Source organism: Vidua chalybeata, chromosome 4 (genome assembly GCF_026979565.1).
Source record: "Vidua chalybeata isolate OUT-0048 chromosome 4, bVidCha1 merged haplotype, whole genome shotgun sequence".
In the NCBI taxonomy this organism is placed as follows: Eukaryota; Metazoa; Chordata; class Aves; order Passeriformes; family Viduidae; genus Vidua; species Vidua chalybeata.
Window position 1 is genome coordinate 29,720,259 of NC_071533.1, and position 21,982 is coordinate 29,742,240.

At 40.1% G+C, this 21,982-nt stretch overlaps 1 protein-coding gene across 1 annotated transcript in view; it reads left to right on the top strand.

The window, feature by feature from the left end:
- FHDC1 (FH2 domain containing 1) overlaps positions 1–21,162 on the top strand; it is a 32,210-nt gene extending 11,048 nt beyond the window's left edge. The window contains exons 4-11 of the mRNA XM_053941553.1: positions 5,035–5,120; positions 5,199–5,299; positions 7,983–8,053; positions 8,171–8,278; positions 9,158–9,228; positions 11,581–11,698; positions 13,937–14,101; positions 17,147–21,162. Coding sequence (XP_053797528.1) covers positions 5,035–5,120; positions 5,199–5,299; positions 7,983–8,053; positions 8,171–8,278; positions 9,158–9,228; positions 11,581–11,698; positions 13,937–14,101; positions 17,147–19,192 — 2,766 coding nt within the window. The 3' untranslated portion in view covers positions 19,193–21,162. The remainder of the gene's footprint in view (positions 1–5,034; positions 5,121–5,198; positions 5,300–7,982; positions 8,054–8,170; positions 8,279–9,157; positions 9,229–11,580; positions 11,699–13,936; positions 14,102–17,146) is intronic.
- Positions 21,163–21,982: the final 820 nt, after the last annotated feature.

The window sequence follows — 21,982 nt, forward strand, 5'->3', positions numbered from 1 at the left end:
GTGTTGTGATAGCCAGTCACATTACCTGAATGTGCTCCACGTTTCTTGTTTGACTTTTGTGACATATTTTAGATCATTTCAGTTCATAGTATCTCAAGCACCTGATGGTATTCCAGCTTTTTGACAATGAAGGCTAGGTCCTTGGGCCAACAAATACATTTAACATCTGTTGTCTTTAAAATTATTCTATTTACACTGTTGTATTGTGGCAACTCTGTTTGCATGCAGAAATAGGTTCAGTACTACTAATTTTCTAGCTTTTTTTCTATGAAAAATCCCAACAGCTATCAAAGTTGGAGATTTTTGCATGTAAATGGCAAATACAGGCTCCTTACTGAATGTTTTTCTCAAACTGAATAAGACTATTATTGAAATATTGGCACTGCTGTGAAGTCTTTCCTACAACTTAAAATGTTTGGGTATTTTCAAATGTTTAATTTGAAAAATTTGACAAATACTTGAAGCTAACAATGATGGATCTTGCTGCAAGGCTCTACTCAATGTTCGGGGCTGTCTGTGGGTGTGTGGCCTGGCCACTATACAGTGGTTAGAAAAAAGGCCAAGCAAATTTATAAAAATTCTCAATACATTAACAACTAGGATAAGATCACTGATTTTGTTTAAGCCTTCTTAGAAGTCCTGCTGTTTGTACCATACTGTGCTTAGCAGTTTTGTAAGGAGAAAGAAACACCTATTTGGAATCTCCTCTGCTTCATCCCTTTTTTCAGTTTGGTTTTTTTACAGGGAACCTTGACTGAAGCAGTGGTCTTCTCTGCTATATCACTTCTGAGAAGATTCCTAGTTGTTTCTGAATGATACCCTGTTGAAATGGCTGACAGCTTTTATTTACTGGCATCCTGACTAGAGCAGAGAAGAAGCTTTTAGCTGCTTTTATGTGCATATTATTGCACTCTTCAACAGGCCCAGACTGGCAAAAGTTGAGAGTCCAGTGTTTAACGAGCTAGAATAGCCAGAATTTGTACTTTAAATACATACAGAAGAGAGCGTATCACACTGGTAATCAGCTCACCCACACACATGCACTCCCAGGTTATCAACACAATGTCTTAACTTCCATTATAATGTCTTGAGCCTGTCCTTTGCTCGTGTACTCTGATTTCAAACCCTGGTCATCCGTCACCTGCTTTATTGGAACTGTTTGTGTCAGCTCTACTCTTTTCAAACCATGTCTGTAGTTAAATGCCCTCTCCTTTCCTCAGCCAGTGCTTTATAGGGTTGACTATTTAATCTCCTTTTCCTTTTTTGCTCTTTATGATTACCGGCAGGTTTTTCTCCCTTTCTTTTTATCATTTGCTGGTAGTGGTTTGCCACTGCCCTGGCTTGTGCCCCATCGTGCCTCACTGCACGAGAAAATGTTTATTCCTCTTCTTCAAAGATCCTGCATAGCTACAAGATCCTGCAGGATACCTGTGTTATGCCATAAAATAAAATCCCACTAGAAGTGCTGCTGGTAGCTTAAAAATTATCAAGAACTTGAATACAGTAGCTTTCTTGTCTGCCAGGTATAATGGCATACTTGCAATGGGCATCTCTACTGCAATTGTTCACAAAACAAATCAAAGATCAGGCTTCCTATGTTTCATAACTGTTCTTAAAATTAAGCAAATTATATATGTGAGAACCTTGTGTATCTAAAATCAGATTGAGTGTGCATGGGCATGCATGGACAGTGCAAATGCATATTCCTTACACAAATATAATGAAAAATTAAATTAGTAGCTCAGCACCCAATTTGAGTAATACAGAACTGAGCATACAATGTAATTATGCTCTCTTGCATATGCACATTAATCTGCTATATCTCAGTACGTGGCTGCCTACTCTTGTGGAAAAGTTTTGTTGTGCTTCAAGAGAGGAGGCCAAGGCCAGAACTGATAGGCTTATTCATTATGATTTTATAATAAGTTACATTTTTAGCTGTCTTGTGTTCTGAACCCATCTACTATATCTCTTAACATGATTAATAGCGAACAATTGTTGTCAATCCCCATGGTTTCTTTGTAGCTCCTGGCTGCAGTTGGTATTTGAATTTGACCCCCACTTCTGGGAGCCATCAGAGAATCTCAGTTTTCTTCCAGAATACTTGGACAACATGGCAGCAGAGAGTAGAGGCAGTCCCATGGGATTTTGGATAGTCTCCCTTGAAATGTGTCATGACATTTCTTTATCCAAAATGTGTTCCAGTAATTTTTAGCTTTGGGGTTCAGAAGTTGTTCTTTTAGTTTATTGCTAGTGTTGATAAAGTCAAATAACTTTTTTTTTCCTTCATGGTGAGGATTATTTTTAAATTATGACATTATTAATAAAAAGGGAACAAAGAATAATTGCTGTCCTATCTTTACCTTAGATATTTCCCAGGCTCTTTACTATTTTAAGGCCAAGTTAACAGATTATTTAGTCTTCCATGTGAAAAACTTCAGACATGTATGGAGAACCATGCTGTGTTTGCTGAATTCTGGGGTGAAAAGGACCTTATAACTCTGTGATGTTCCTGTTTTGTCTGCTTGTGGAATGGGTCTCCACCATCCTTGGGTTTTGGGCTTCTTGGGTCAGCTGCCTTGATGCTTCTTACAAAGGTAGTTTGGGATATCTAAGGAGAAGGCAGTGGGGGTTAAGGTGGTTGATGTAGGCTGGGAAAAGTGGAACTGGGTGGTGAGCACACCTTTGTTTCAAGTCTGATTACACAGACTTTCTTCTGGGCTGACTGTTGCCCAAAGCTTTTTGCATGGTGACATTCACAACCCATCCTACCCATCAGAAGGCAGCCTTGTCAATGTCTTCTGTTGTGCATGTTTAGGAATGTTCCTCCTCTGAATTAATTCTGGGATTTAGTACTCACTCATATGACTGCAGGCATTTTTCCTAGTAGGATAGAAGAAAGAGGATTTCATCCAGTGCATATGAAACTAAAATTCCACATAGAAAACATTGATTTCTACTTACTGTTCAAAGTATATTTAAATATAGTACTGGCAGCATGAATAAGTCCTGTGAGTGTCTCAGGATCTCTTGTTGTTCAGTTTTTGTGCATTTAAATCTTCAAATTGCATCTTCCTATAATTAAACTGTGGCTTACATTATCTGACTTTGGTGAGGTGGTGTGGGTTTTTTTGGTGGGCTGCTTTTCTGTCTTTCCTCCCTCTCTCCCATATCTGAATGCCTGTATGCTTTTCAGGCAAACTCTGATATTTGCAAGATACTAAAATGAGGAGAATTTGCAGATTTGTTTTTTTGCAGTCCACTAGTTTTGGGAAGCTAGGTTAAAGAACACCTTTAAAGACTGAGATAGTATACTATCTCTCACTCCCCACTTAATGATGTAGAAAAAGTGTTTATTTTGGGTTTGTTTCTTGCTCATTTAACACCTTAGAATTATCAGGAATGTCAAGTCTGGTCTTTCCTGTTTTTTTTTTTTTGTTGGCAGACTTCTTGAATTACTCAGTAAATTAGGAGTTTTCTCAGGCCTAAAAAAAATTGGTATGCTGTTTATCTTTAGAAGGGGAGCTGTAGTCTGAGTGTCTTGAGTTAAATAGGGGGTGGGGGGGGCGTGTTAGGAAATGGAGCTAGATAGCCTGAATAAAAATTGCTCTCTGATTAGAGGTCTCTTTCTTGGTCATAAGGTTTTGTTAGGTTTTTTCCCTGTTCATTTGTTTGTTGATGTGGTTTTCAATTTGAAAATAAATTATTTTCCATTCTGTGTTTAACTTGTATTTTTCTCTTTCTTAATGTGTTCTCAAAGTTTCTGTTTTTTCTGGTGTGGAAAAAAAATGGGAATAAAGCAAAAAAAAAGCTGTTCAAAGAATCCTTTTCTTCAATTAGTTCAGAACCCTGATTTAGCATAGCATATTTGTCTTCCACTACAGATCAGCTACTTTTTTGCTGTCAAAGCAGAAAAGTAACTGAAGTGTTTCATTTGTAGGCTGATTCTTTAACAAAACCTGTGGATATGTTGCTAAATTATGGCAGTGGGGTAACTGCTGAGGCCCTGCTGTAGTGCCCTTCTCTCCAATAGCTTTATATGCTTTCTAAAACTGAAGACCATCTGTGTAAAAGTGTGATGTTACACACAGGAAGGATGATGAGCTTGTGTGTAAATCAGTGGAAACATACAACTGCTGCTGGGTGAGAACTTGTTGGTCGAATAAAGAAATAGTGTAACTGAGAGTGAGCTCTGCTTTTGGACACAGTTGCTGTGTTGGAAGATGTGGAAGAAATTCCAGTTACGCTTAAACATATGTGCATGTATTTTTCAGTTCTTCTATATAAACAAATAGTGAGTATGTGGGTGGATCAGTGGCTTCCAGATCATGCAAATATATGGATTTTGGTGGAGCTGGGAAGGAAGATCGACAAAATTAATGCAGTGGTATTTCCTTTGCATGTAAATGGTGTCCTCAGAGTACTGAGAGTACCGACAACAAATTACTTAAAATGCAAGATTGCATTTATCGTTAAAATAGTTCATCTTAATGAAAAAAATACAAACTCAGGATCATGAAGTTTACCCCTTAAGAGCATTTTAGGGGAATTGGTTGAAGCAAGTATCTTGAAAAAACCCCTGTAACTTAAAGTTTAGTTGTATTGTGCCAATAAGATCTAGGCAGTCCTATGCTGGATATTCTGAACACAGTTATACTCTGCCCAAGTGTACATCACAGTTCTTGAAGAGTCGAGGGTCATTTTCCAGATCATCATCAGTATCCTAAACATAGTGATGAAAGCAATCATTGATAAGAAATCAAAATCGCCAATCAGAATTGTGGCATCATGGTTTCTGCTTGCTGGACTGTGTAGCTAGTTTTTTGGGAGAAAAGTGATGCTATTTTTTAATTTTTTGTGGTTGGGGTGTGTGCAAATTGCAGGATCTTGGGACAGTGAAACCATTCAGTCACTGGGTGGACTTTCCAATGCCTTAATTTAAATTTACTGCTTTGCAAGGTGTTACCTTCTGAAGTCAGGTTAATCTTGATCTTTCATAAAATTCTTTGCTAATGTTTTTTTTCTCTTTTCTAGGTAAAGAAATTAAAAGCCTTTGATGGAGATGTATCAAAACTGTCTCAAGCTGATTCCTTCATGTACTTACTAATCCAGGTGCCAAAGTAAGGAGATAGTTGGTTTCTTCTGTGTATAAGTGTTCTTTTTTGGCTGTCAGTTCTAAACCTATTTGTGTACTCCAGCTATGCTCTTAGGATTGAAGCCATGGTGCTGGAGAGGGAGTTCTCACCCTCCTGTGCTTCTCTACAGGATGACATGAAAATTATAAGACGGGCAACAAAAGGTAATTAAATATGTTGGGACATGCCTAATACTCTTGTTTTTGTTAGCATGTTAATTAGTCTGCATTACGAAGACCAGAGCTTGAATTTCAGGTACCTTAGCTATTAAAAGGAGGCTAACTCCCCTCTGACAAATGCCATCAGGGTGTGCCTGGTGGATCTTTGCTTCCAAAATCAAAAAATCTGGAGGCTTTGGGTACACTAGCAAAAAATTCATGTTCAAAGCCTATAAGTAATATATCTTAAACTCACAGAAGCAAAAATGTCTGTGCCCAAATTAGGATGTTATCTTTTGAGTACAGTTTGCTCATTCCTGCACTGCTGGTGGAATGCACCACTCTGCTGCACTACTCTGATAGAATATGGTTGTTACACCTCTCTGTTTATTCTTTCAGAGATCCATAGAAAAAAAGACTATTTTCTAAATTTCTCTATAGGCCACTTCCTTTTGAGATGGCAGTATTGATAGGTTAAAGTCTTTACTATGGAGAATACTGTTGCTGTTCCTTGGTTTTCTGGTTTTTTTTCTCTATGTTTCTCTACATACCTGTTCTGCTCTTTACATTTCTCGAGTTTTGAACTGCTGCAGATGGCTATTTGTTGGGTAATGTGGTGTCTTCTACTCTGCAGGGAAATAGTTGATTTCCTGGTTCCAGTTAAACATTAATGCTGACCCTTTACAGTATCTTGAGTGCCTCTTTGTCCTGTTCCTCAATATGAAATTCGTATTTCATGTTGGAAATTTTTTGACAGGCAACTAGATCACTGCTTAGACTGTTTCTAGTGGTATAAAATGGTGCACTAATTAAAATATTCAATTATGAGCACTGGTGATTAGAGTAGTCCTTTCAAGTGAAAGCAAATGGAAAAAAAGCATTTTCCCACCAGTGGGGATTGAACTTCTCGTTGACTCAGGAAAGTGTGCAGTACCCAGGATTAGGGCTGAGTTTGGCCTTTTATTAGGATCTCTTTTACATCATTGTTCTTTGTGTTTTGAGCAACAGACAATATGTAAGGGAATATGTTATGTATAAAAGTAGCCACACCTTAATGTCCTTGATGTCCTTCACCCAAGACATATGTAAATGGTGAATGAATTCCCTCCAGAGGGGAGACACTTTGGTCTCCAGCTCCTGCATCAGGCCAGTCATGCAAATCACTGACTGGGCTTTCCTTGTGCTCAGTCCACTTTGTCATATGCTCTTCTCCATTTGGTCTTTTCACTTCAGGGTTTGTTGATAGCCTGAAGTTGTTTAGGAATTATGTCTCCTTTTCTATTGCTGTCTCCTAGGTTTCTTTCCTGTAATTAAATGGAGAGAATATTTACTTCAATTTTAATGCTGATAATCACTAAGGGTTAGGATGGTCTAAACAGCCATCTAGCCTGCAAATGGATGTATGTCACAGTGACGCCGAGTGGGCTCTCACTATGTGAAGTCTTTAGAAGTTGCCTTCTCCTCTTGGCCTTGTGAAATTTGCTATTCTCTTATTTATTCTCTCCTCTCTCTTCCTCCTTGCTTCCTCACCTTGGACCTAGCTTGTTACATCAAAGGTTATTTAATTATTTCTCTGTTTTTAGGTTGCCAGTATTGAAATACAAATGTGCAAGGGCTATGGGCTTCCAAAATGATTCTTTACTGTATTGTGTTGAGCAGCTGAATGCAGGATAAATTACAGAACATGGACTTAGAACCGAGATAGTTTTAGAAGTATTTACACTACAATCAAAAGGATTCCACCTTCTATTTTCTTCATTAGGATAACATATAGTACCTCACATTACAACCAGCTCATAGTGATTTTCTTGCCGTATGGGTAATTGCAAATTTGGAATTACTTGGTTTGCTGTGTCACATTTATTAACTCTTTACAGTTTTGTATTTCCACATCTTATTTCTAAGGCAATCCCTCTGGTGCACATATGCTGTTTTTTGCACATATGTTGTTTTTTGTTCGTATGTGGCTGGGTGAAAAGGTGTATGAATTCAGATAGAACAGTACTGTGCATTTTGCAAAGACCTGAACATACATACATACAAACCAGGCTTGTGTGATCGGAAAACTTCTAAAGGCTGTTTTATTCCATGTGACTCTTTGTCACACTGAATATAGCTTTGTGCTAAATCATCTTTGATGTGACAAGTAAAACAAATGCTGCTCTGAGTTGATGATCATACAGAAATAAAATGATGATTCATAGTGGGAGTGGGATAGGCAAGGAAAATTTAAACATTGCCTGTTATCTTTTCAGGCCTTATGGCCAAGTCTCCTAAAAAAAGAGTAGTTGTTCAAAAATCCAATCCTGGCAGATGGTAAATGGATCCTGCAGGGTCCAGAACACTTGCCTCATACTGGAATAATTAGTAGGTGGTGAGGATACTTAACGACTTGCATGAGACACTTCACACATTGCAGGATGAGGCCCCAAATGTTTCCTTAGCTGCTGGAGGTTGCCTTGGAAATACGACACTTGCTAAGTTAAGGTCTGAACATACACTTGAGGTTTGTCAGTTGTGCTTGTGAATTGGAATTATATAGTACAATTATCTTTCCCACGACCTCTTCAGTTTATTGTAGTTTCTTGTCAAATAGAAAAAAAAAAAGCTCGAGATGAAGAGGAGCTTGGTAACTGACTATATTTCTAAACAAACAATTGTTAGACAGCACTTTTCTTGTTCCTTACAGAGTTAATGACTTGTGAGGAGCTGCATTCCATATTGCACTTGGTCCTTCAGGCTGGGAATATTATGAATGCGGTAAGTGACATCCCAAAGGGAGATGCCTGGTGGGCTGTACTTCCTTGTTAGTACTGCAGTGCTCTGATGTCATGCCTCAGCTTCTCATTTGCTCTTTTGCAAATTGTTTCTTTTTAGGGAGGTTATGCTGGCAATGCTGTTGGATTTAAACTGTCGTCACTGCTCAAGCTGGCAGACACGAAAGCAAACAAACCTGGGATGAGTCTGCTGCATTTTGTTGCTCTGGTATAGAAAATCTATTTTGCTGGTATAAGCAACTTCTACAAATATAGGTCCATTAATTGATACACAATATAAGGGGCCATGTGCTTCCCAAAAAAGCAACTGTCTCACAGCTTTGATCTGATCTTCACCTTTCTTCTCCTGTCACAAAATTCACTAAAAATTACCTCTATCTGGTCATCCTATCCAGAACCCCATGAAAAGCTTAACTTTTTATATCATGTAGAAACATGCCTTCATCAAACTTCTTCACTGTAGATTTTCTCTTATTGTCCCAAATTCTTACACTGTGCAAGTGGCTTATTTTGATAAAAATTCTCTCAGTCTTCCCATTGAATCTTTTGAGCAGCCTTCTTGATAGCTTTTTTTTCCTCTCTTGATGACTGATGTGTGTTTTTTAAAGCTGCTGCAGACATTTTCAAGCTATTTTTCCTTACTTTCAGACTTTTTGATTTTAAAAGGGAGAGAATTTAAATGCATCTATTGACTTTGGTTATCTGTGTACGAACTGGCTTAAGAGATTTAATAGGGTATAAATTGATGTTTGTGCAGGAAGCATTGTATCTGCTCAAACAATGGCATCAGTAAATTGCTCTTTCCCTGACATTCCTTATTAATACATCTGGCTTGTGTTCACTGGCAGAAGCAGCTATTATTTTACACTGCAGAATGGAAGCTGTTGTTTTAAAATCTGCAGTTCTGATCCCTGCCTTTCTTTAAGGGATGTCCTCCACTCAGTTGTGTTAGGATTGAATGGGAAGAAAAACAGTGCAGGAGAGAAACCTTTAAGTGCCCTCAACAACTGCCAGACTTAGGGATTTTGGCATGGTGGTGGAATGTTAATGGATTGTGTGTGTTTTGGTTTTGTTCTGTTTGTTTCAGGAAGCCCAAAAGAAAGATGCTGCTCTTCTCAACTTTTCAGAAAAAATTAGGAGTGTTCATGATGCCGCCAGGTGAGTTAAAAGAAAACTGAAAACTTATGGTTAGAATGAAATTGGAATTTTCTCATTTGTGAAGCAATGAGGCTTATTCACGAAAGTCTTGGCATAAAACCAGATCTTTACAAATGTTTACTGTAGCTTTGAGGTCTTCATTTCCATTTACTAGCAGAAGTATGCCTGCAATGTGCCTTCAGGTATGAGGTTTTTTTATTACACGATCTCCATAGGTTTTTGGTAATTCTGTCTCTGTCAAATACATGTGCCTGTTCATTACTTTCAAGGGATTGAACTAAAAGCATGGTACTCTTTTTCCTTAAACCAATTTCCATCAGTTTCTGAGCAGGCTACAATACTTTTCCTAATCTGGTACCAGGGGCAGGTGCTGGCCCTGGCTTCACTTAGATGTTTTTTGAGGTTTCATTTGCTGTCTTGGTTGGAAAATCTGAAGGATTTGTGGGTCGGCATTTTATTCAGCTTGAAGTCTGAAGCTGCGTAATTTTAAACTGAAGCTGATTCGTACCTCAGCTACCCTGCTTACTTTTGTGAGACAGTGTCATCTAAATCTGAAACCTGGGAGCTAGCAGTGCTGAAGTTCTGTTCCCAGTTTTGCTACTTCTTTACTCTTAAGCTTAGGGCAATCTATTTACATTCTTTTTCCAGCTGCAAAATGGATCCAGTTTCTTAGATCTGATGGAGGGTTAAGTAATGTCTGCAAAAGAATAAAATCTTCTGAGGAAAGGAGTGGCCATTGAATTAATCAGAAAATTTTTGAGGGACCACCTGTGTGGCTCTCTGCCATCCAACCCACACACCTCTTTGGCACTTTGCCATGTGGCCTGCTGGGGAATATAGCTTTCCTCAGTACCCAAGCCGCCTGGCAAACAGGAGGGAAACAGGCAGAGTCCCAAATTTGGTGATATTTATTTTCTAACCACTTTGTTCTTTGATCACATTTGTTAACACTGAAAATCTTCTGTTGTAACTCATGCTGAAGTCTATTCAGGGAGTGCACTCTGTACATGAAAATGAAACAAAATTAAATATGTACCTCACCACTGGGCATGAGGAAGGTCTTTAGAGAGAATTGTCATGTACAAGTTGCTCATAAATCCACCCAGTTAGAGCATGTTAAAACAACTACCATTATGTTCTTTATTTTTTACTGTCTTGCCTTCTTTACTTGTAGGCCATCCTCTTCCTCCTTCACAGGCAGAAAAATGTAGCCTGTACTTTCTACTGCCTTTCTTAGTTGCAAAAACACCATGTTTTCCCAAAACAGAGAACTAAACTTTGCAGATGAAGTATGCAGAGAAAAACCAGCACACATTATATTAATTTGTGTATGTACTGACAACCTGGCGCATGTGTCACCATTTGCTGCCACATGCATTTCAATCAGGCTGCCACAAGTTCTTCAGCTTTAGTGTATGAAAATCATGCTGCTGCTGAAACAGCCTTAGGAGGAGCATGTGTACAGTTGTTAGTTCTTATCACTTGGCTAACTACACTGCTTCAATTCCTAGGCAAAGTTTAGTTCTCTTGGGAAGGAAATGCCATAGGTTTAGAAGCATTTACCCTCGAAGTGACTGGGAGATTTAGGTGGGAACTCGTGTTGTATGGAATGTGGGTCTCCCAGGAGAACGCTTAGATTACATCAGATCAGAGGTCTTTCCTGTGATCTTCAGTTTCTGAGTTCCCTTTTCACAGCACCAGCTTCACTGCTGGTGTTTAGTAGAAGGGTGAAATATTGTAACTGCGGGGTTGAGACCGTGTGGGTTGCATTGCTGTGACTGCTTAGAAGCAGAGTGTAAGAAGAAGAGTGTAATGTGCAATTTCATAATGCCAGATTCTACTGCCAAAATTGGTAGTCCTGGCTGACAGTCTCTTGTGGCACCCTTTTTGTGGTAGCTCCTGCACTCAAACAGTCATGTAGTCAGTTGGACCAAGCGAAGGATCCATCTGGAACAAATTGGCTTTTTCCTTTTCCTAAGTTAATTTTCAGTTCACAGATGTGGCTGGCCACCTTGAAAATGAGTGCTAGGACAGGCACCAGGAGAGAAAAGGAACACGTGGACAGAGGCAGGGCAGCAGTAACCTTTCTAAGGTTAGGTGGGTAGGACTGGCTGGAGTTAATCATGAAACCACACCCCATGGGAATCTTTTCAGGTTGCAAATAAGAAGAAATGTGCTTATCTCTCTCCTAATTTTCAGTGTCTACTCAGGAAAGATTTCCTGAACAGGCAGGTCTTGTTTGATAGCCTGTTTGCACCTCATGTAAAGCATCCACTTCTGCAGCATGTTGTGGCCAACCTGTGGGCCACTCCTTCTCTTTTGATAAACGTTCTCTGTGCATGCTATTTTTAGGTTATCCATTGATAGTGTAGAAGCAGAGCTCCACTCGCTGTCTGTCAAGACAAGATCTGTTAAAGACAGCATCCGACGAGACCCAAAACTCTTTCACCAGATGGAAAACTTTCTCCAGGTTTGTAGGATATCTGTGTTAATGTGTTACCGTTGCCGGAATACAGCAGCATTCCTCAGCTGAATGTGATTTGTGTGGACCTGTCAATAAACATAAGCACTTTTTTAATATGCCTAGCCTGTCAGTTGTACAAAGGTGTTCCAGCCTCATGCTGTTTGTCAAGTAAGATTGTTGGAAGGGCTGTGTTTTTACAGGGAGGGATATTGAGTGTACATTGCCCAAGGCTTGTTAGGCAAGCGTGTTTAGTGCGTGCGAAGTTACTGATGAAGATCAGTAGTTAAAATATAAGACAGTTTGGAGTGGTCTCTGGTTCTGTACTTTGCAGCTGCCCAAAATATAATGTCTGCATGTTATGTTATTCTGGAGCACATCAGTTTTAGCTGACGGTGTGTAGTGTATATGAAGTCTTGATTGCTGGGTGACTGAAGAGATATTGCTAGAAGCTGGAAGGTTAAGGGACTCTTTTCTCTACTAATTTACCCTTAACACAGAGTCTCTTATTCAGAGCCATACCATTATGACCATGTGGGATCTCCTTTTTTTTTTTTCTGTTTTATTAAGTACTGCAGTGACTTTACAGACCTGGATGTATATAGCACTTACCTTGCAGAGTTCTTGGTATTTTCTGAGTATGTGGTGATGCCTCGAGAAATACAAATTATGCTTCAATTAAATTATTTTTTCTGTTTCACACTACAGGTAATTATTAAAAGTAAGAAGGCAGGTGTTGATCTGAAACTTAACCCGCCCTGATTTTCAACTTGCAAATGTAGTTAATAGTCCCTGTAGTTTTTCAGGAGATGAAAAGCTGATGAAGAAAGGGGCAGGTTAAGATTGAAATACCTGTCCTCATTCACTCTGAATTGTTGGCTTTTATCCATTGCACCCAGACTCTTTAATGTTATGTTTTAACATGTTTGGGATTTTTAAAAATTTAATAGGTGGTTTTATGTAACACTACAACCTTGTTTAGGCCACATTCCAAAAGAAATGTTGGGGAAAAAATAATTTTACAAATGCATACCTTGCATAAACACTTCCGGATTTTGTTTCTAAATTGCAGGTGATAACCAAGCTGATCTAAAAGTCATCTTTGATTATTTCACCCTTGTGAATAAATTCCTGAAATATGTAGGAAGAACTATTTTTTTGATGTAGGCTTTTACAGTTGTCCAGTTTATCTTCAGGTTTTATTGTGGGCTTTTTTTTTTCCCTCTCTTTTTTCTTTTTTTTTCCCTTAAGACTAGCAAGTCGTATTTGTTCCTATCCTAGTAGTTTAATTTTCCAAGTAATTCTTGAAAGCAGGTTTTGATTAAGTGGTCACCAGTGCCTCCAGCTGCATTTTCCCTGCCCAATGCTACATTATGAAAAATATTTAGGTGACTATGAGTTAGAGAAGAGATTTGTCTGAAAAATGAACTTTTCTTCTCAGGTTGCTTTGAGCTACAGGTGGTGTCAGATGTGGGGTCGTGCAAGAATAGAAGTAGATAGCTGGTGATGCAGATAGAGGAGACAGGGCACCTGATAAAAGTGTTTTAAGGAGTTCTGCTGCTCAAAGTCTAATCACAGCCTTATTCTCTTCCTCCTGAATCTTCTTCCACTAAACTACTCCCATCCCATCTGTAATGCTCTATACTTACAATTCACTTTAGGGGGAACATTTTCTAGATGTCTTTAAATATATGTATTTTCAGTGGTTCCTTACCTTTCAAGTATGAAAACGTTTTTAATTGTGGTCTAGGGTTACCTTAGGAAGGAATTGATTTTGTGGTGTATATCCATGAATCAGTTCATGTATGTTTTTGGAAAAGTGGGGAAGAGGAATTAATCCTTCATACTTAGTTGAAGGTTGAAGGGAAAATGGGAAAATAAGGAATGAGGAGCTTTTAAGGAGCTCCCAAGAGGTCTGTCAGTGTTCTAGTACAGTCTTTGATTTTACTCATCTAAAAATTAAAGCAGTAAGTTTGTTCAAGGGCTTTTGAGCTTTTTCCTGGTTTCCATTCTAGTCACTAGAATGCACGTTTTGATTGATCCATTTTTCCTGACCTTCTTTACTCAGTTTGCTGAAGTGGCACGTGTCCTTTTGTTAGTATGAGATCTCCTTCAAAATTTTAAATTCCTGGGCTCTGTAACAACTTCTAGGTTGCAACATGAATTTCATAAGTTCTTAATATATACATGACTTGTTGTGACTTTAATTTTTCTGTCTGGTTCATGTGTGTATGATTTTTGCTACAGTTTGCTGTAAGGCATCTAAAGGAGCTTGAACACCAGAAACGAGAACTGCAAAAGGAGGGAAATGCTCTCATTGACTTTTTCTGTGAAGACAAAGAAACTATGAAGTTGGATGAATGTTTCCAGATATTTAGGGACTTCTGCATAAGATTCAACACATCTGTTAAGGTAAGAGTGCTGAATGAGATTCTCACAGTTTTGACATGGATATAGGCTCACATGAATTAAGTTGGTTTTTCTGCTTAAGGGGCATTTGTAGTATCTTGTGGTATTTGATCTATTTGCTTAAATGGCTACAGAAAACTGCACTCCTGGAAGTATTCCTTGCCAGAAGCCAGGTAGGAAATGGCCATTGTGAGCAGCCTGCTGCTCTGCATCTTCTGTTTCAGGTGGGTGAGACCACTGGGGTGATACATCAGGGTTGTTCTTTGGCATGCTTGTAAGTGGGCTCCTCCCTTCTGTTTTGGTGAGGAGGTTGGTGACTGCTAAGCTGAGCTGTGAGACAGATTGCACAGCCTTCTTGACTATGGCTCGCTGTTCAGGCGTTGACCTGGCAGTGTTGGGTCGTTGGAAAGGCCTTGAGGTGTGGCACGCCATTCCTTGGATGTACCTGCCTGAATCTACACTAGCTTGGGCTCTCCACTGCCTTCCTCTGCATGGCTAGAGGCACTTCACCAAGTAAAGTAAGGGCTGTGTATTCTACTTTGTCCTTTCAAAGGATTTTTGTGGGTGAAAACTTAAGAAGTGAAACAGGCCTATGGCAGCAAGATACCTTATCCCCAGTGTGAGCATTCATTCACCGAGTACCCTGAATTGGTCCTAAATAATTCAGGAAATGTACTAAGATGGAGGAGCAGTACTGGGGTTGGTTACAGTTTTGGTGCAGCAAAGTCTGTCTATTGTTACAGATATTTCTTAGGTCTTTATAAATAGCATGAATTAGTTGGATCAGTACCCTTTTGCAATCTGCATTTGGCAGCACTTTGGATAAAGGCTTTGGTTCAGAAAGAAGAGACCAGTCTCAATTCGGATGTTCAGCTAAAGTGCCTGTTGTACCGTTAGTTTGTCTAACCTTTACACCCAAGACAACATGTAGTTACAGGAGGGTGAACATTGCACAAATGTATAAAACCAAATGGTGATAGCTATTGCAGTCAGTTTAGCAAGAGGTGACTTCATCCATATATGTTCAAATATTGGGGATTGAGGATTTCATTCATAGTCACATATTACAAGTGGTTGTTGGATAGCTATGACTTTTGAGGTCCCCTCTCTGTAGTAAGCAGCTACACTCTAAAAAATGACAAATTAGCTTCTTGCTTTCAAATTTTGAGAAGACTTGCTTGCTAACTGTGGATTGACCATTGTTCCTACAACATTACCAGAACAATTTAGAATAAAAATTGCAGTTCTAACAAAAGAATGTGATATGCAGACAGCACATCCAACAGTCTAAAAAGATGGCTTGTACCACCATGGCCTTGTGCGCATATTTCAAATGCTTAAACATTCTTTTGCAATTTTTTAAAACATGTTCTGGGTGAGGTTAACCATTTCTCTTGACAATGGTATATTTAAAGTTGAGCTTTAGCATTTGGCAAGAATTCATTCTGTAATTCCATACCTGTGAAAGAAAGCTTCCTGCCAAACATTTTTCCTGAAATGTAAGATTTTCTTTTTCCTTTCTTAGATGTTCGGGTTTCTTAGGTCTCTAATGCATCCTATCTTTCAGAGCCCAGTGTAGTCTCAAATCCACTTTAAGAGGTGTAGATTAATCCATTCATCCCAAAGCATTAGGCTTTTGTTTACTGAAAGCTTTCAGGTGACTTTTCCTAGTGGTGCAGTTCTTCTGTTGTCACAACAATGGGAAGATTAAACTACACAGAGCTTTAGACAAATAAAGGTGTGATTTTTTTTTTTTAAACAGTGTGTCATTGATTAGACCAGATTCAACAACATGCTGGAAAATCATCTAACTTCTGAATCCTCTGTCAAGACTAGCCTCTTCCTTCTTTCTTTTGCTACAGCTGTACTGGCTGCAGCAAGCCAAGTTCTTCATTTCAGAAAGTAACCCAGAAAGTTCAACCAAAAGTGCAGTTAGATTAAATCTGAAGCCTAGAGGTAACAGTTAAAATGCTGATATTCACAGTAAATCACTGCTAATTATTTTAGTAAAGAAGTGTTTACTGTGTTGTCTTTCAAATTCAAACTTACCTCTTCTATGGCTTCCTGAACCAAAATCTCTCAGTTTAGCTGCCAAAATCTCCATCCTACCCTGGGCAATCTCTGTACTACAGTTGCCAGTTTTTGAAACCGACAGTGATTACAAGATCCAAAATTGAAGTGAGACATTGATTGATGGTCCTTCAGTGGTGTCAGTTGATGTCTAAGTATCATGAGGCATTGTGTTAACTTTTCTATTTGCTTTCATATGCAATTATTCAATGCCTTTTCACAAAATTTTCAGTCTGTAATGGTAAAGTATCACTGTGTAGAAATTGGACTTGCTGAGGAACAATTGCAGTTGTAGTAAGGTAGGTTGGAAAAACTGAATTGGCTGTGTGCTGGTCAGACAAGTTTGTCTTAAAATGTGGATGTAAAGATTAGATAGAGATTTACTCACCTGGTAAGACTGCCACCTTTAAACTTAGTGAGGACTTGATGTTCTCCATCTTACATCTGGAACTCTTTGGCTCGACCAAAGAGTGGTTGGGCACTGGAACAGGCTGCCCAGGGAAGAGGTCACGGTGCCAAGCCTGACAGAATTCAAGTGTTTGGACAATGCTCTCAGGCACATGGTGTGACTCTTGGGGATGGTCCTGTCCAGGGCCAGGGGTTGAATTCAATGATCCCTGTAGGTCCCTTCCAACTCAGCATATTCTGTAATTCTAAGATGTGACGTCTGCTTGGGTTTGATGGGTCAATTTGTTGGTCTTTGCAAGGTCTGGTGTGGTTTTTTTGCATATGCCGACCAGATGGATGAGTGGTCCCATTAGTTATGCAGGGAGCTGCTCTCTGTAGGGTTAATGGTTGCAGGCTGTGGTTGCCATGGTGATTTCATGCATGTGTATGTTTTGGAGGTCAGGAGTGGATGCTAGCAGTAGGAACTAACTTTGATGGAAAGAAATAAAGGGAGAGAGGAAGGAGTGTGTTTTGTTCTTATGCATAGGACACTCTCCACTGAGACATATATTTGTGATTTTCCTCCTTCAGGAGAATAGGGAACGAGAGATCCAGGAGCTTCATAGTCTGCAAAGGCGAAAGGAGCTGGAGGAGAAGCGTCGATCCTGGGCAGCTGGAGAGCTTGGGAGCTTTGGGCGAAGCAGCAGTGAAAATGATGTAGAGATGTTGGCTAAAAATGGACTTGGAGAATTTCTTCCCTTCTTGCAGCAGAGGCCTCAAAGCCCTTTGTACAGAAATACAAATTCCAGACGCTCTCGACTTTCTTTGGGGATCACTGCAGACAGGGAGTTGCAGAGTTTCCTGGAAATCTCCAAAGATGAGGATCCAAACAAGTTTAACAGCCTTCCCCGTGCAAACACCCGACAAGCAAAACCTAACGTAGCCTGGACGGAATCCAAAGAAACAAGAGATCTCAACTTAAATACCTTGCACTTACACCAGCAGTCTGAAATGGAAGTGAAAAGTGGTGGCCCCGTGAAGGTGCTTCCAGCTCAGCCCAGTCACTCCAGCGTCTCAGCCAATCCTGCTGCCCATTACTCACAGAGGAGCACCGACTACACCTTGCACACTTCCAATGTGTCCTGCGAGGGGTCCACAGATGTAAATGCTCTGGCCCTTGCAATTGAGGAGCGTGAACTTGTTAAAGGGTTACGTAAGTTTGATATTCAAGGAGCAACGCCTGCAGAAGATGCACCTTTAATATATTTAGAGAATGCTGGCAGGACAGACCTGGAGACTCTGGATGATCTAAGCTTCCATTCTCTGAGCACTGCTGATGATGAGCTGCCTCCAGCTTGCAGGAGTTCCAGAGAGGCCCGTGACCATCAAGCCAAGGCAGTGGGTTGCAAGAATGAAGCTTTAGAGCCCAGCAGCAGCAGCCCTACGTCTATGGATACAAGTGTTTCAGGAAGTAGGGAAGATGGGCCAGTGTGCTACATGTCAGATACCACGACTGATTGTTCTTTGACATTGGACTCTGAAGAGGGAAATGATTTTAAATCAGCAGGCAACGAAATAAGAAGTGAGCCTGGCAAAGCATGCTCTTCTGGCAATGATGCTCAACACAAGGCTAGATCATTCTTCTCAAACCTGAATTCCACCTCTGACAAGGACCTGTCTCTTCACACTTCTGCCAATGATAAGGATGATGCTGATAGCAAGCACATCCTTCCTAAAGAAAAACCCATAAAAAATAAAGATCTAGTAGGACCAAAGACAAACTCTCTAAAAGACCGATCTCCAAGCTCCACAAAATCCAGTGGCACTCGCCCTAGCCACACAGCTCCTTCCAGACCTGTCAGAACTTTGAATGCCTCTGAGAATGAAAGTATGAGGAAAGTGGTACCTATTTCTCGGTCAAACAGGGCACCCAGCAGCGTGAAAAAGCCGGAAGCCAAGCCAGCCCTTCGTGAAAGCAGTACAGTGGAAAATCGGCTGTCTCATCGCAGCTCTGTCCGAGGCACAACAGACACACTGCCAAGAAGTCCCTACAGGCACAGCATGTCAGTAGAAGAGCCAAAGTTACGAAGGGGCACTGTCACCTCAAGCAGTGCTCATTTTGAGAGGGACAGAGTTGCTCTCAAGAAGCCAGTCTCTAAACCCATTAGGAGTAATGTCAAATCAAAGACAGATGAAACAAAGATGTGTCGCTCCAGTGTAAAACCCCAGACCCCTGCAGATGACACCAAGGTTGCCACAGTCAGTATTCCCAAAGCACCACCTGCTATCCCAAGCTTTGCAAGGAATACAGTGGCCTCTTCTTCAAAGCGTGCAAAAGTGGATCTAACCAGCTCATCCAGACCTCCACCCATCACAAGGTCTGTGTCCCAGAGGCTGCCTAAAGTGAAGCCAGCAGCGACCTCTGATGATCCAAATCCAAAGGAGAACAGCGTGAGTACCTTAAAGAGAGCAAGTAGCGCCAGAGTGGTTGGAAGAAGTATCCTGCAGGGAGAAGCTGTCAGCACGAAAGCAGAGCCTGCACCAAAGGAACTGGGAACAGTGGAAAAGGCATCTCTTAAACTGAAGGATGCAAACCGAACCACAATTGGTAAAATCCTGAAGCCATTATTGAAATAAGGGAGAGGGTTTTTTAACCTTGGAATGTGAACACTTGTCCAAGCACTGGATGTCTGTGTAGTGAAATTCCTTAAAACACTAACCTTGCCAATACATGGCATCATGTGCTTATTGAAGTATGGCACACTGTTGGAAAAGGGCAAGTAGCTGTGTTCTGGTCTAAATCCTTTTTTATGAATTTGAATGTATTTAAAGCTACTGTGATGGAATGTGAGCAGAACAGCAAATCTTTGCATTTGTGATAAAAAAAAGTTACCAAATGCCAAAAAGTTTTAAGAAGTTTTAACTACGAAATGAAACACGTTGTGACAGAAAACATGGATTAAGGCCAGTTTTTTTGTGTACATAAGATTCTTCCTAGGACTCAAGCTTTTGTGCTTGTTGGTTTCTTATTTGATGTCAAAATGAATCCTGTGGAACAGTACTGAAATTAACTGAGGTGATTGTGCTTTCCATTGCTTTCAATTCCATGGATTCGGGAGCTCTTTGCCTGTTGCAAAGTCCATTGCTGGCAATTGGACAGACTGGGAACTGCTGGCCAAAAAATTGTAAAACAAGACGTTTGCTGTTTATGGCTGTCTTTAACCTCCCTGAAGAATTTATAGCATGTTTTATGAATGTGTATGTGTGTCTGGGGAAGGCTTTCTGCTGGGCAGGAGGCTTGTTCTCCAAGAATGTGGCAGCATTGTCTTGCATGCACAAGTGGATATGGCTGGTGCTGCATTGGGATAGCACAGCTGGAGGCTGTGCCTGTTGGAAGGGCCATTGGCATGATGACTACTTCTGACTTGTTTTGATCACAAGCAAACTTGCCAGCTTTTGGTCATACAGAAGTGCCATATATTTATGATACATATCAGGATGTTTGCAGTTCAGCTCTTGAAGGCTGCAATGTAGTGCCGAGCACTTTCTTACCATTCCATGTTTCCACTGGTTTGTATACTACTAAACTACTTGAATGTTGCAATGGCTCTGATTGAGCCATTAGTTTCCCTGCCTTCTCCTCCTCCTCCTCCTCCACTCCTCCTTGTCAACAAGAATATTTAGCATGAAACACAGAGCTTACGCATGACAATGTTTTTGTAGAGTTCTTTGGTTGCTTCAAATGTGTTTTTTTAAGCTTTTTGCAAAGTAAAAACACCCCTTTTTTTCCTGCAGATACAAATTTTAACTTCTGTCAAACTAAGATACAGAGAATGAGGCAAAACTCATTCAGCATGCTGTGCATCTTCCCAAGAGGAATGTATTTAGGTGGGGAAAGTGCTGTTCTCCTCAGCATTTTATTTAAAGAATTGCTTTTTATTCACTTACGAATGAAGCCTCATTTAAGAATAAAATAAAAAACAAAAAGGAAATCTCTTCGGACAAGTGGCATTGACATACTAGTGCTAGATCCGTTTGTCTGCTCTATCCCTCTGTGCTGGGAGAGTGTAATTCAATGAGAATGAGCTCACATGCTTCTCATGGGCTGGTATCAGGGACAGCTACCTTTGAGGTTTGAATCTGGCAAGGGGCCTTTGGCTCCTCCCACATACCAGCCAATCTTGATGCAGACATCATACCCAAACACCATAAACTATTGCACAGGGCCTCTTGTTTGAGTCTGTCCCACAGGGAGAATTTATAGAGCCCACTTTCTGCAAGGGCAAATATTTTGCTTTTTGGATAAGCTTTTTGGATACTGCCTCCATTGTGGGTTGGATACAAGAGCATCTCCCTTCTTATTTGTATCTGTGTGGATATATGCACATCTGCAAGAGCAGATGATTGACATTTTTCCTTTATTTTTTAAAGAAATTTGCTACCAACAAATTTCATTGGTAGCAAACTTGAAAAATAATTTAAATGTGTTTGGAACATGTAAATAAATTTCTATAAATCTGTGTAAAAGAAAACCAACTGTATTTAATGGAACATTTATACATTTCGGAGTAACTCGGTAGTTTAATAAAGTTCCCGTTTGCTGGGTATGAGGTTTGTACTTTCTCCTTTCTATTACACTCTTGGCTTTGGTCCTGGAGATCTCAGGCAACTGAGTCTGGATGTGTGACTGTGGGAAGGACTCTACAGCAGAAATCGTGGTGCTTGAAATCCTGGGTTTGTTCTTATGTTGAGACATGCAGTTGAACTGCAGTTTCTGAACATTTCTGGGCTGGGACTTTCTGCACAGGTTTGGGTATAACATAGGAGGCATTAGATGGTAGATGCAGCACTTCGTGTACACACTGTATGTTGTGGCCAAGACAAATGTTCATGGCACTAACAAGTCTGGATCTGTCGCTATCTTCATGCCTTTGAGCTTAGCACACTTTATTGAGAAATTCTGGTCTACAACTCCCAGGACTGTGGATATACAGAACAGCCTGTTTTGCAGGAGCATGTGGTGACTTTTGCACTGCAATTGTGAATTTTTCAGTTTTGTCCCATTCTCCCATTATTTTTGCTTCTTTATTGCATATGAAAGAACATCTATTCAGCAGAAAAAAAAGCGAAATCCAGCCAGCCTCCTTGTCCTCAGGGAACACTTCCTCTTCTCTGCTATGGAAATCATTTCTGGACTGGAATTGCTGCTTTTTGCAAACTTGTTTAGCCCCTGACTTTTCTAGTTTGGTGAGTGTCTCTCCCCGTTTGGAGTGGCAAGCACCTGCTGTCTGCCAGTGCTGAGTGACGGCTGCTGGTGGAATCTACGTGGGAAAACCCTTCACCATCAAAAGGTGTGTCTCAAAAGTTTGTTTTTTTAAACTTCATTTTTATGTCAAAAGGGTTTATAATTACCAATTCATTATTTAA